Genomic DNA, 15596 nt, shown 5'->3' on the forward strand with positions numbered 1-15596 from the left:
TGGGGCCCTAAAATGATGAACACCCTGCACCGAACATAATATTGAAAATAAAAACGGCTTTCTTTTCAAATAAGTAATAACTACAGTACAAAAAGACTCCCAGATGCCAAACTTCATTAATGCATAAAGGTGAATGAGTTAAGAGCTAAAAAATACAGAGGGTTTCTCTATGTGATGCCAAATGTGTCAAATCGGTTCCCCTCTGGTTAGCAATAAAATGTTTGCCTTAAAAGAAAATGAAACCTCTATTTTACCATTAGTGCACATTAGAGCACAATTGCAAAAACTGGTTAATTCTTCGTCCACGTCTTATAATTCACAAAGGGACAACTATTATGGTTATCATTTATTTATAACGCGCCAACATATTCCGCAGTGCTGTACAATAGGACTAAAAACAATAAGATAACAATCACTAATATACATTGTAACAGTAGGTAAGGAGGGCCTTGCCCCAAAGAGCTTACAATCTATCAGCAAGGGTAAGTGGAAACATAGGGTACAAGGACTCTGCTTAATTAAACGTTTATCATGCTTGTTGTTGGCCTATAACATTGTTTTGCTGTTTATTAAGTGCACTCTACAGTAATTTAATAAAGCGCATAACAACCTCCTAACTTTCTTATATGGGATACTAAACTAAAAGATCATTATGCATTATGAGCCTTATGGTACAGCACAAAATATAGAGATTTGGGGCCGTTTTGAAAGGTACTTAAGTCGTTTTAGAATATGTGCTAAGGGTAAAATAGTTGGTCAATTCTACAGCAATGCAAGTAGCTTTAAATAGTACATTGTACTGTATCTCTACTACATTTGGAGCACAGGTAAACAACCGAGCTTCATTCATACACAGACTGGTCGGCCAAACACGTTGAAGTATCACTTCCTTGATTTCCCCAAATGAATTAAATAGACTTGTGCTGTATTGTGCTCCTACAAGTAAAGCATTCATGGAAAGATGGAAAGAAAACATTAATGAAGAAATTCTCAGACACAATTGTGGGTCACCTGGGACTAGTTGTTGAGAATTCCCACCTCATTTCTCCTGTGGAGTGGGCCAAAGGAGGCTCACCATTCTTATCCAAACAGTTTTGTGATGCTGAGGTGAGGGTGAAAGGTGATTCAAAGGAAGGATGAAATGAAAATCGGAGCCTAATTGTTTTGTAGAATTACATATTTTGCAGTTCACGTGCCCTAAACTAACATTTCACAAGCAGTCTTAGGTTTTCCATGCTCTTGTGTTTCATCCAGGAAAATTAATCATGTAGCAGTGTCTGAACAATATGACAAAATGTAATCAGCAAAGGGCAGCATACAAATACTGAATTCAGATATCGTTTACAATGTTTTTTTACCAAGTGGATTTTTAACCATGGATTGTTTCAAAGCATCAGAACAACACCTCCTCTTTACCAGCACAGTGACAAATCCAAATTCAGTTAATCCAGTATGTTCATGCCACCTCTGCCCATAAAGGGACCAGGGGATAAGCTGAAGACTCTAGGTAATTCTAGCCTTGTCTTCAGTGCTAGAGGGAGCTTGGTTTGGGACACATTGCTAGGTACAGTAGTATGCTGCAGGGAACTCCAGTATGTAAAGGGGTAGTCACCTGTAAAAATGAACCAATTGCGGTGATAATTTTTATAGGTGACCAGGGTCTTTAAAAATGTTAAGCAAGTATTAGTATTTTTAAATATGTTTTCAACTTTTAGTTTTTTATTTAGAACTTTTGTGGTGACAAAACAGTGTGTGGAACCTCAAAAGTGTCATTCCACTATGTATTTGCTCTTTTTCCATTTTGGATGAAATTATGATGATAAAGTAAAAAAAAAAACTCTGTTTTTGCAAGTATGGTGTACAGGTAACGTTCTAATTTTAAGGCGGATTTCTAAAACAAAGTCTACAATTATATATATATATATATATATATATATATATATATATATATATATATATATATATATATATATATATATATATATATATATATATATATATATATATATATATATATATATGTAGAGGTATCAGTACCGTGTTAGCCGAGCTTCAATAATCAAAAAATAAATAGATGATACCGTTCTGTGGCTAACGAAATGCTTTTATTTAGCTCGCACAAATAAAAGCATTTCGTTAGCCACAGAACGGTATCATCTATTTATTTTTTGATTATATATATATATATATATATATATATATATATATATACAGGCTGTCCTCTGTATCCGTCGTTTCATTTTCCACCGAACAGATTATCCGTCTCGGCATAATGCATTCCACGGAACGCATTATTTGACGTCGGAACGGTTTATCTGACGCTTGCAGTCGCGAATTAACATTGAGATTTGTTATCCGATGGTTTCACTATCCGCCGCGGTTTGGTGGAATAGATTCCGTTAGATGGCCGAGGATCGCCTGTATATATATAGAGAGAGAGCAAGATACAACCAGCGCAACTTCTAACAATTATCTAAATCCACTTGGAAACAAAGTACAGACTTTTATAAAACCGAGAGAGGTGTTTAACCCTTTGATATTTAGCTCTCCCTACTAATCCTGCTGCCACTTAGGTCCACGGCTCCACGAGTGCTGTTATAGATAAATAACACATTTTAAGTTATGGTGGGTTCCATGTAAAATGGATTTCAGGCAAAAGGTGACACGGTGTTCTCATTTGCATGTTATTTCCCAGAATCCCTTGCTGCAGTGGAAGCACTGTATGCTAGGTGATAATGGTGAAAGGCTGGTTGCAGACCTGTCTAAGATGTGTGTGTGTGTGTGTGTGTGTGTGTGTGTGTGTGTGTGTGTGTGTGTGTGTGTGTGTGTGTGTGTGTGTGTGTGTGTGTGTGTGTGTGTGTGTGTGTGTGTGTTTTTTTCTCTGTGCTAAACGGGACTGCCTTTTTAAGGAACTGAATGACCTGTAGCAATTGATCCACCTTCCTTGCACTAGTACGAGTTTACTGTAAAATAATTCTAGAAGTTGAAGGGAATACTATCTAAATCTTATGTGTCTCTTAATTTTTGGAGAGGCTAAGAAGGAAAGAGAGTCTGATGGATTCTCACAAATCTTAATCATTTCTGAAGAAAGCATGAGAATGGACCTTTCCCAGGCCTGTTTTCCCTGAAATACTTTATGACATTAGTCTGGGGAGTATGGTGGGATCACGGTAGTATCACCTAACATTGTGTATCTTTATTTGCAACCGTCCCAACCCAACTTCAAGCTGTTTCTCCCTAACAGTGGTATCATAATACTACATAAATAACTAAAAACATAATGTATGTAATAAAGTGAAAAAAATAGAAGTTTTATTGTAAGCATAAATAGTTATAGCTAATAATATGAAGGTTTTTTAAGGACACATTTAACAATTTCTGGGCTGAAGAGGCTACCAACACATTATATAATTCATGGAAATTGCTTTAGTAAAATCAGCTAAAGCTATTGCTTTGAAAAATACTATAGATCAATTATGGCTCCTGTTAATAAGAGAGGTGCTGTCATGGTTGTTAAATTATTGTTTCTAAAAATGTCGTTGTTACGTTCTGATGTATTATAGCAAATAAAAACACTGAATATGGAAATATTTCCTGGACAGATATCGGGCATCTGGGAAATAAATGTGTATGCAATTTTGTTTTGTCAACCAAATGTTTTAAAAGTAAGAATTACACAATGTGTACTGTAAACCAGACTCCAGGTCATATGATTTGTGATGTTGCGCATGTCAGATGGGAAAAACCTTTGTTGCAAAAGCCAAATGCAAAATCCATTGTGATTCGAAAACATCGATCCATGATTTTCCAGGTACTCCAGTTACAAGCCTCTCTTCTCAAACAATTTTTTTCATTGCATCCTTCCATCTTACTTTTGGTCATTGTCTTGGTCTTTAAACGTAATCTTTTAATCCAGTTGAATTCCATCTTTGTCCAACGATGGTAATTTCTTCTTGCAAAATGTCTGTCCCACTGCCATTTTAGTTTCTTCACCCATGTGATGATGTTAAGGACTTTGGTTAAATTTCTAACCCATTAATTCTTGTTCCTGTCTCTTTGTGTAATACCCAGCATACATCTCTCCACACCTCTTCTCATTGTCTGAAGCTTCTGAATTATGTTTACATTTAGATTCCAAGTTTCACATCCATACGTGAGAACAGGCACAATACACTGATCGAAAACTTTCCTCTCGAGGCAGCATAGTGGAAGGTTCTCTTGAAATATTAACTAATTTCTTCCAAATGTGCTCTACCTCATCTTCATTGTCCTTTTGATTTCATTCAAAAGTTTCCCATCCATAGTAACTTGTTGGCCAAGGTAGACATAGTCTTGGACTTATTCTAGTTCTATTAAAATATATTTTGAGCTTTGCAGATTTAACACATTTGTTGAATATCACTTTGGTCTTGCTGAGATTCATATGGAGACCCATTTTCTTAGTTGCTTTGGCAAGTTCTCCACTTTGTTTCTGGCGGTCTTTTGGACCTCTGGAAAAAATAGCAATGCCATCTGCAAATCGTAGGTGACTGAAGTGTCACTGCTGATTTTGATTCCTTTTTCTTCCAAATCCAATGCCTTGAAGAATTCTTCAAGTATTGCTGTGAAAAACTCTGGTGAATTGGTGCCTCACTGTTGCGCCCCTTGCTTGTATCTTTATGTAATCTAATGTTTGATGTGGCATTCTTGCAATTGTTCTTTATAATATCAGTGTACGTGTCTTCAACACTTTGTCTTCTTAATGCATCTAGGACCATTGAGGTGTAGACAGAATCAAATGCTTCTTCGTAATCTACGAATCTTAATTGAGTGGTAGATCGTATTCATTACTTCAGGAAATCCCTTTTTTTATGTCTTGGATGTGGCCCATTGTGTTGTATCCACTGTGAAATCCTACTTGTGCTCTAAGCTGGGCAAAATTCAGGGTCTCTTGTAGCTGATGAGTGTGTATCTTTGTAAAAATCTGATAAGTGATTGGAAGTAGACTGATTGGTCTGTAGTTCTTGAGGTCTTCTTTGTCTTCATTCTTGTGTATGAGGATAACTATGGCACTACACTATTGTTCTGGAATTTTCCTGCTTTTGAAGCAGTATGTAAAGAGTTTTGCAAGAATTTTCTCTACTTCTTTCAAGATTTCAGTTGTAATTTCATCTTCTACGGGAGCCTTCCCATTCTTACTGGATTTTATTGCTTTTGCCACTTCTTCTGAAAGCAAACATGGTATATCATTAGTGGTTTCTTCTCACTTGTAATCTGCTTGATTATTCCCTTTGTTATCTGTGTTCTCTTACAATTTAATGTCCTCCACTCTCTTTATGATAAGTGCTCTGTCTTTTATTGTTGATCCATCTTCTTGTTTGAGTGCAATGATTTGCTTCTTCCCATTCATAAGTCACTACCTTGTCTTCTTTAAGCTTTTCTTATCTTCAATAGTCTTCCTCACCATATCACAACAACATTTTCTTACATCTTCAGTTATACTTTTGCACATTGCCTTGCAGATATTCCATTCTTATTCTTGCATCTTGGGATTGCTTCATATGTAGCCGTCACCTCAGTAATTGCTTTTTTTTCTCATCAGCTATTTTCTTATCCTGTTTTTTGTTTGTAATTCCTCCAGTTTTTGCTGCCCTTACAACTGCAATCTTCATAAATTCTTCATAATTGTTTGTTAACGTGTCCCCATGCACTTAGAGCAAGCTGAAGTGATTTTTCAGTTCCAGTTGAAATTCTCTGCTGTTATTCTTGAGGTTATTGATGTTGATTGTTTTTGTCTTCTCTTTAATAAGTTTTCTCCTTTCAACTTCGCATTCAGATGTTATTTGCAGCAAACAAATCTATGGTCACTCCTTGTGTCAAAACGGTTAAGGACTGTGCAGTTTCTTGTTAACTAGGGTATATTCAATGTAATTCTTGGTTCCATTGGGTCCATTCCATGTCCATTTTCTATTTGTATTCTTCTTGAAAAATTAAAGCATGATCTAGAAATTCTCATATTCTGCACATTTTTACCAATCTCTCCCCACGTTCATTCCTACTACCGTAAACCATACTTAACTGATGGTTCACGTCTTACTGCTGGTCACCAATATTTGCATTGAAGTCTCCCAAAATGATCTTGAGGTGACACTTTCCTTTGTTGTTGAGTTGGTTGATTTGATGGTAGAAGTCTTCCACCATTGTCTACGTGACTTGATTTTTGGGGAGTGTACATGGATTATTTGGGGCCTGCGTCTCTTTGTCAACTGAATGACGATTCTGGCTCCTCTTTCCGATGAGCTTTCATACATATACTGCATATATGTAAAAAGAAAGAAAGCACAAAAGTCTATAAGAAGCTCAAAAATATGTGACAGCACAAAAGATTATAATAATTAACACCTAATATCATGTGTTCTAACTTTCCCTGTAAATGCTGCCCACAAAGGTAACTAACTACCCCCCCTCCTCCCTCCCCCCCCCCCCCCCCCAGAATTTTAATCCAGAAGACTTTGGGCAAAAAAATAAAAAAAGAGACGAAATAGAAAAAAACATATGGTATAGTATATCAAAACACTGAGAGAAAAGCTGCGGTGGGGGAATTTTGCGCTCACATGAAAATCCTCCATAGATATAAGCGTTCCTGCTATCTTTCTTTAGATGTTTCCTGGTAGAAATCGCTTAAGACAGAACCTCAAAAGGAATAAACAGAAAAAAGCATAGCCCTTAAAAATATATATATATCACAAACACACATACAGTAGGGATATTTTTCGTTGTTGCTATATATATATATATATATATATATATATATATATATATATATATACTGTACTGTACAAAGCAAGTTAAAATCACACTCACAAAGTTTCAATAGAAACTGGCATATCAGTGAGAAACAGCTGGGCACACAGAGCGTCTGATGGAGCCGCTGTAGATGGAACGCTTACTGCTCGTGTCCTCCTGGCTCTGCCATCATGAGACGGCATCACCGGGAGTCACATACAGTGCAGTCCCTTCTCTCTCAGCTGGTGAACTGGCTGCTTATTCTCTGATCTCCCACCGCTGTTCACCTTATGCGTTTCACTAGTACAGCTTCTTCAGGGGTAGATGTGGGTTTGAATATCCCTAGCTAATTAAACCCTAACCCATTAACCCTTACAGAGCCAGTATATCATAGAAATAGGTATAAGATGTATATGTTAGGCATATAAACTGTATATTATGCAAACTCAACATTAAAACCATTGAAAAATACAAAATTACAAGACTACGCACATCAAAAAAAGGATACAATTTCATTACAAAAATAATCTAATTATATAGATATAAATGTATACCTGCAGTGTACATAATTAAAAAAAAAAAAACATCAGAATACCTAGATCTATACATTAATAAAAAAACAGATACAAGAATATGCAATACATTATAGCTAAAATATTTTAATGGTTACAATATATATATAAATTAGAACAAAGAACAAATGTGCACATTCTCAATTCTATTGCTATGTACCATTAAGAAACAACATTACTATTCTACACACAACATCATATCTATCAAGATGTATCAATGAAAATATACAGACAGTTATATAACATAATTACCTGGAGAACAATAAACGTGCAATCCATGAAGAAAAATAATGACTAATATAAAATAGAAGAAAAATTATTATAATAAGATGATACACCATTCCTGTCCAGGAACTGCATCATATGAGACTCCCGGTGACGCCACCTAGCGATGGCAGAGCCTGGATGATGGCAGAGCCAGCGTTCCAGCTGCAGCAGCTTCATCAGGTGCTCTGTGTGTCTGGCTGTTTCTCTTGAACCTTTAAGACTGTGAGTTTAACTTGAATTTTATATATTAAAAAAGGGCTATGCTATTTTCTACTTATTGAGGTTCTTAAGAGACAAGCCAAGCTGTTTCTAGCAGGCAACATGTAAAGAAAGATACCCAGAGGAGGTCCATGTGATGGCAAAATTACCCCACTGCAATGTTTTGATATACTAACTTCACCATACAACCAGTAGTTGAACCTGGGACAGGAGCGCTCAGAGCAGTGTCCCTCTATTATATTCAGGTCTGCGGGCCAAAGGACTAATCGTACACTGGGTGGATGGGACAAGGGAATCTGTGAATAAGAGGAGCCTCGAAGGGATAGGCCCCTGCCTCACTCAAGCAAAAGGATCACCCAAGTCCAGTTTTGGCAAATGTCTCCACTTGTTTAGCTGTTCTAACACCTTATGCATGTTCCCCCAGGCTTGAGGCTGGGAGCCTTCCTGTTGGGAGAAGTTTAACTATGTCTTGCCATTGCCGAACAAAGATTTACGTCTTTTATAAAAGTCTGTGGCGCCCTGATTGTTCTCTTTGCTCATGCCTCCCTTCGGTACTGATATTCGGTTGGTGGCTTTATTCTGTACCAGCGCTCCTACACAATTGTTCCAGTACACAGCAGCCTTAGTGGCTAGTGAACTTGTAGCAGCAAGCTTGCCCATCTATACCTACATCAGAGTCTGCCCAAGGACACAGCCCCAGCACTCCTGCTGACCTGCACTGTACTACGTTACCCCTCTGACCAAAAGGCTACATATGCATGACTAATTATTCTCTTGCATTTTCAATTCAGGGGGATCAAGGAGACATTGGGGCTGCCGGTTTAGATGGAAACCCAGGAATGAAGGTGAGAAACAAACCAAAACACCAGCTACAGTGAAAACTCGTATTGTACATTTTACATACAATTAATATACCTAATTTATTTATTGTTGAGTTTTGTGTGGTGACCTTTGTTTCTGCTATACATGATTTTTTTTTAATGTTACTTGGAACCAATTTACCCATGCAACTTATTGTTCTGGGTGGAAGCAAAATGGCCACCTCATGAGTGATTATACTATTGCGTGACTATCATGAGAAACAAATACCCTTTTTTCCATAAGTATACACTTAGGAGGGAATTCACTAAAGTCTGTGAAATCAGATGACTTTACCTAATACAGGAACGACATGTATGTTTCCTGAGTTAACATTCTATTCACTAGGCCAGGGGGAATAACTCCAGTCCTCAAGAGCTACCAACAGGTCAGGTTTTCAGGAAAGCCCTGATTCAGCACAGGTGGCTCAATCAGTAGCTCAGTTTTCGACTGCACCACCAGTGCTGAAGCAGGGATATCCTAAAAACCTGACTTGTGGGTAGCTCTTGAGGACTGGAGTTGGCTACCCCAGCACTATGCTAATTAAATGCAAAAATACGTAATTGCGCTCATTAGCATAGGCTTAGCATCATGTTATCGATGCATTATGTAAGTCGTGGCAAATTGCGAGAGGAGAGAGAAATAATGTTAGAAATAACAGTATGTTCGTTAAATCATATGTAACTGTGCTGTTACACCCATCCAGACGCTGCAAAAACAATATTTCAGGGTCTGGGTGTTAGTAACACCGGGTATAGTTCTGAGTTAATTAATGTAACATTACTTCCCCGCGTTAACCTTAGTGGTGTTTATCACTAATGTCTGTTTTAGTTCTTGTTGGACACAGTACTACTATTACCGTGGTGTTAACATCACAGTAAGTGGCCTAATGGAGTATATCAAATGTGATATATATGTAGTGCACGCTTTGGGAGGCTTGATGTATAGCTCCTCCCAGAACCAAAGGTGGTACATTAATGTGTTGACTCTCCCGTGCTAAACCTTAAGGCACTCCACGCTGCTTTTTATATGAATGGACCCTACCTTGCCTTAAGGCTTAGCCCCATGTAGGACAAGTATCTTCCAATTTGACCTGCTAATATAGCAGCCAACAGTAGTGTAGATAATATGCAGCCTCATGTGAGAACTGTTACGTGCTGTGATGCTTCTGATTACTTCTTTTTCTTTTGATCAGGGTGATTCAGGAGACCGCGGGGAAAAGGTTAGTTATTTCCATAACTTTTTTTAAAAAGTAGAATAGTGCGGTTTAGCTAAATATCTACCGTACAGAACTGCTGTATGACTCATATTGTAGCCTAGAACTGCAAGTATTTTGCCCTAGCTCTGTTCAGCACTATTTAAACTCTTTACCTCGACAGTATCTTCATTAGCACCCTCATGTGCCAAAGTTATTTTAGCTGACGGAGACTCTGGTTCTTGTATTTCTCAGGTGATATTACGTTATAATGGTAGTGATGTTTCCCTTGTAATGGGGGGAGTTCGAAAAGGCAAAACGAGCAAAAAAAAACACATATTGAGCATTTTGAAGACATTTCCCTTTTTATTCAAAATATCAGGCAATTAAAATATGATGTTATACTCTTTACATATCTCCTTACTATTTTTTCCTTTTCTACAGCGGAGTGGGAAGGAAAAGGTTTACTGTGGTTCAACTCAATTTTAGATTTGCCAAATCCAGTGTAAAATATTGATCAATCGGATCCCTCTTTATTAGATCAGGTGCTCTTCCTAAGTTTCCAGCTACTAGAGATGTGATCCGACACAGCCAGTAACAAACAGTGATTTATTTTGCTTCCTTAGCCTTTTTCACCTGGGTTCTATGCCTCGTGAAATAATTCTATCGTTTTCTAAAATAAAAATTATCCGGAACTTTCTGAGGATGGCCATTATTATAAAAAATAAAAAAAAACCTTGATATTAGCCCTGATTCCTTTGGAATTTCTTTTCCCACTGTTTGGTAAGATAATTTAACTAGCTGAGTGCAGCTTTCGCTGCATACTCTGCGGTATTTGTTTTCCAGCTTAGTGTTCCGGCTTTAATTGGCAAAGCTAATAAACATATGTTAAATAAATAAATAACCATTACAATTGTTACCAATGTATTTCATTGTTGTGGGGCTTTTATTGCAATTTCAGTATGTGATGCTACATGGGACCGCACTTTTAACCTTAAAGGTTCCTTTATTAAATGTTGTTCATCTGCCACATTAAAGGCCATAGAGGAGTTTCTAACTACAAAACAATGGAAGAGAATGTACCAAAGGTGCCAAAATGAACCAATGGCGGTAACATGTCTAAGTTAAATCTACTGTAGGTGACTAACAACTTAAAAAAAAAAAAACCAGTCAAATAAAAGTATACAAGTTAATTCGAAACCATGGTAAGCAGAGATAAGAGAGGTTTGATTATCTAGTGATATCCCAGTGATTGCTTCTAGTTAGTGGTATCACTAAGTGATTGTTAAAGCGGCAAAACACATTAAATCATATACGGTTTTCTTTAATAAACCAGTTCTGTAGTGTTAGAAAATAGTTACTTTTTTTTCCTTTTTTTAAATGTTATTCTTAATGTCATTTTCAATGAGTTTTAATATACAGCGCATCCTTTGATTTCTATAGCAGGTTTTCGCCCACCTCCCCAGCAGTGCAACATCTTCGTAACAGTTCCGTTTGTGACCATGTGTTGCCAACGTTCCCAGCAGTTTAACCTGCAAACTGTAACAATAGTCAATGTTACCTTAGTAATATCCGTATACATTGTACATGCTGAGTTACACTGACTGAAAGATAGATTGGAACTGAAAGGCGGCCATTATGTTAGGCACAAAATCAAGATTTTGACAGCTTTATAACCGGAGCACCACACGATTGCCAGCTTAGGTACGAATGTAGAATTATACATTGTCACTGATGCTTTACAGATACAAGTAAGAGAAAAAGAAAGACAAAGGGGATGTACTATTGCTGCTTTAGGCTACGGCCCCCGTGTCAGCTCCTGCACACGCGTCTGGCAGCCTGGCGGCCCATGCATGGGTGCAAGCCACAATCTCCGGTCTGGGCTCGAGTTGCAGAGGGAAAGACCAGATTGCGACAGGGGGGGGGCGTGGCCATGACATCACATGACTGATTCTTCCTAATTGACTGAACCGCCGTCGTGACCAATGCTTGGCCGCCGCGCCAAAAGACAAATATCTTGTCTCTTGGCCAAGGTGATCTTTCTTTTTTTTTCAATTGTTATTTATTGTCTTAATTTCCAGCTTCTGAGGTTACCATGGTAACATTTAGACCGCACTGGGCTCTGTGGAGAGCTCCATTTTAACCTCCCTGACACCTAATATTTCAAACGCTTATATCTCCTGAACGGAGCATCAGATTGTAAAAATAAAAACAGAATTAGAAAGGCTAGGAAGAGATCTAAAGACAGTAAGTACCACGTAACAACAATTAAATGCAAAAGAAATGTCGATCAGCACGGACTGCTGCTTTGATGCAGTATTGCCAACTGCTAGAAATAATGTTTGCACTATCTTCAAAGTAAAATCACAGAGTTTTATTTTAAGTGAGGATATAATAATGAAGAAAGGAAACGATCCTGCACACTGGAACTACTTTTCAATCTCAAATAAAAAGGATTTATTACAAGAAACATGTCATTAGCAAAATGTCATAGCAGTCATACCATTCCCTTGAGATAATATAGTGGTTGGTTGATCAGACATATTACATTTTGGGTTATTTTTGTGACCTTTCAGCAGACGAACGACGTGGTAACCACAACCACAGCCTGTGAACAATGGTTCCATTATAAATACTTTTCAAATTGCATAATTCATAAATCATTTTGGACTGGAATTGAACTGCAATTCTTGTGTGGGGGGCAGTTTCTTTTTAAATGCCTTGCATAGATTAATAATTGGTTAATTAAAACTCAAGAGCAATAAACCAGAATATAACTGGAACAGCAACTGATGATCAGAACTGGATATCTTATCTGATGTTGTGATTCGAAACAGGGCAGTCATCAGCACGCTCAATATCGAGTCCATATTTACAATAACTAATTCTCTTTAACTGATTATATATATATATATATATATATATATATATATATATATATATTCTTGAGCAGAGAAATGTGAGGTAGGCAGGTCTGCTTTGCATAAGCAGATTAGCAGTAGGGAAAGTTGAATCAAGTAAATCACTGTTTTGTGAACCTCTTGTTGTTGAGTTGACTGTTCATAAGAGAAGACAGCTAGGTTAATACAACATGCATTATATTTGAGCGTTTATACATATATTTTTCCCCAAGGGTGATTTCGGTGACAGTGGTCCTAAAGGCGATACCGGAGACAAGGTAACGTTTTTCTCATGCAATGTCCATTGAAATGAATAGTGTGTCCATTTGCGTATCCAAACCCACAGTAATAACAACAGACAGTTTACATGCTTAGAACATACATGCAAGTGTTATGGGTGCGGTTCTGAAAACTTTTTTTCTTTAATGTACTATAGAAATGTTATGTCATTTAAATCCCCCCCCCCCCCCCACTCCCCCCTATTACGTTTGTCATTTGTCATCCTGCTTCCTGTTATGATGCAAAACCAGCAACCAAGATCGATCTGATGAGGATGAAGTGTTGTGCTGGACTGGGTTTTTGGCTTCTTACTTTCTCAAACTAGCTTGATACAAGCTTTACCATACAGCAAGATGGAGCTTTAAGCACTCAAATGAACCAATGACAGTAACATGTTTAAGGGGGTTACATTATTTTTGATATAACTTTTAAAGTTAGCTTATAAACTTTTTTTTAAGTGTATTTGTAAAGTAGTTTACTAAATTGTGTTTTATGGTAAAATAAAAAGGATACAATCTTTAAAGCATAAAGTATGGAAGCAAAACATGACATACTTTGTATGCTTATTTGCATATCCAGATACAGAATGATAACATATGCCATTTAAGTACTGTATACACAATGTTTCTAATGGAGCCTGTTAGAGACCTATATAAGCACTCTTGAGTGTATTTTGTCTCTATGTTTCACAATAGATGTGTAAATGAGCAGTGCTGCCCAAGACAACTCAAAAAATCAGACAAGTATTAGTAAAATAAAATTCAACTTTTCAACTTTTCCATGGTTAAAAAATGTTTTTATCGTATCTTGACCACTGTAACCCGCTGTCAGTGGCACTGCTTACATGTACTTTAAGTGCATTTGTAACAAGCACAAACCACACATATCAATTTCTTCAAGAAGATTTTGAACATGTTCCTTTTTATAACAATTTGAACTTTGAAACGACCTACGGAGCGGGAGGCTGCTAAAAGCAATCTAGCAAAATGTACATCAGATTTTCAACGGTAATGTTTTCCAGGAACTAAACGTTTAAGTTTACAAAATAAAACCGTAACCTTGATCTCTGCTGAAAGATACGTGTTCCAAAGAAAGAAAATAACCATGTTAACTAAAACAATCTATTTCTTTATACTCCGCAGCACTAAACATGGTTTTACAATAGCTTTCTCTCTGTCTTTAATGGAACATTTCATTTCAACAACTCGCTTAAACCCACAATCCTCTACTTCCAGACTTTCCCTCATTATTTTTGATGTTGGGGGATATAGGATCATAAAAAGGCACTTGCCTTTGACCTTCAATAGGTTGCCAAGTTTAGCAGATTTAGGTTTCAGTCATCTCTCATCAGTCATTTTATCACTTTGTAGCTGTGAAGAGACTTGCAAGCCGTGCAGGAGAACAGAATAAATAATATTGCATCAATATACAACAGCACTGCACTCCACACACCAGCCAGGCCATTTAGCAACATGTCCATATTTGTTCTTAAATAATAAATACAGTTTTACAAGCTATGCTTACAAAGTACATGCTACTGTATAAAACATTTGCCCATATTTTTATGTTACCCCCTCTGCAGGACTTAGAGGTGAAGTGCAGTATGGGTAGTTCTGGACCAGTCTAGCTGTATTGGGTGGGTTAGTCATTATTATGGTCAGAGATCTCTGCAACAGTCCCTTTAACTTCTTCAGTGAGCTAATGACATACATTGTATGTCATAAAATGCCACCCCAGAGGCGGAACAGCCATTTGATCATTTTTTAGGGGCCGTCTGTGCTCGTGGGCAACACTGAAAGTGCGGACCCTCCCCTTCCTGTGACAGGAACCCAGAATGAATCAAATGGTCGCTCTGAAGACAGGAGTGCCAGGACACTTTGGCACTGAAGGGGTTAACGACCTCAGTGGTGTAAACATTACTTCCTGCTAAAAACCATTGCCTGTCAGACTCATGGATCGTTTTAGTTATAGATGACAAGACCTGAGCTCTGGCATGGCCTCCCCCAATCACAGGCTGCGCTGAGGTTGCTGAGCACCTGTGGCAGTTTTGTCAAAGTACCACGAGTGCAGCACTTACTGAACTGCCTGTCATATCAGACATGCGCACACATTTTCCACCACAATAAAAAAAGAAATTGAAAAAGCGGTGTCAAAAGAACGTGAGGGGTCTCTCTTAAACTAAAAAAGTATGGGAATTCAAAGTTATGGGCCTTATACATTTCATATAGTATTTGAGGATTTTATATGCCATAACTTTTATTTGATGCATGTTATTTAAAGTAATGCCAGTGCAAAAGATGGAGCAGAAACATGGGTCATTTGAGAGAGACCCACAACCCTCTTGTGACATAAGGCTCTATGGGGGTCATGCACTAAGCAGTGATACGTGGGTTTTCTGGGTGCTATGCACAAAGCAGTGATAAGTGCTTTTAAGTGAGATGCATGCCTTTACAGCGTGATATTGCCTGTTGTGAGATTCACAAAGCAGTGATAACACTGCAGTATCGTGCTATAATGGCATTTTTCCCACTTAAAAGCACT

The 15596-nt window shown here is 37.6% G+C and overlaps 1 protein-coding gene across 1 annotated transcript in view; it reads left to right on the plus strand.

Annotated features, from left to right (window-relative positions):
- Window positions 1–15596, plus strand: part of COL25A1 (collagen type XXV alpha 1 chain) — a 469301-nt gene that overhangs the window by 372983 nt on the left and 80722 nt on the right. Inside the window, exons 13-15 of the mRNA XM_075608347.1 lie at window positions 8615–8668; window positions 9877–9903; window positions 13010–13054. Coding sequence (XP_075464462.1) covers window positions 8615–8668; window positions 9877–9903; window positions 13010–13054 — 126 coding nt within the window. The remainder of the gene's footprint in view (window positions 1–8614; window positions 8669–9876; window positions 9904–13009; window positions 13055–15596) is intronic.

Source organism: Ascaphus truei, chromosome 1, assembly GCF_040206685.1.
Source record: "Ascaphus truei isolate aAscTru1 chromosome 1, aAscTru1.hap1, whole genome shotgun sequence".
NCBI lineage: Eukaryota > Metazoa > Chordata > Amphibia > Anura > Ascaphidae > Ascaphus > Ascaphus truei.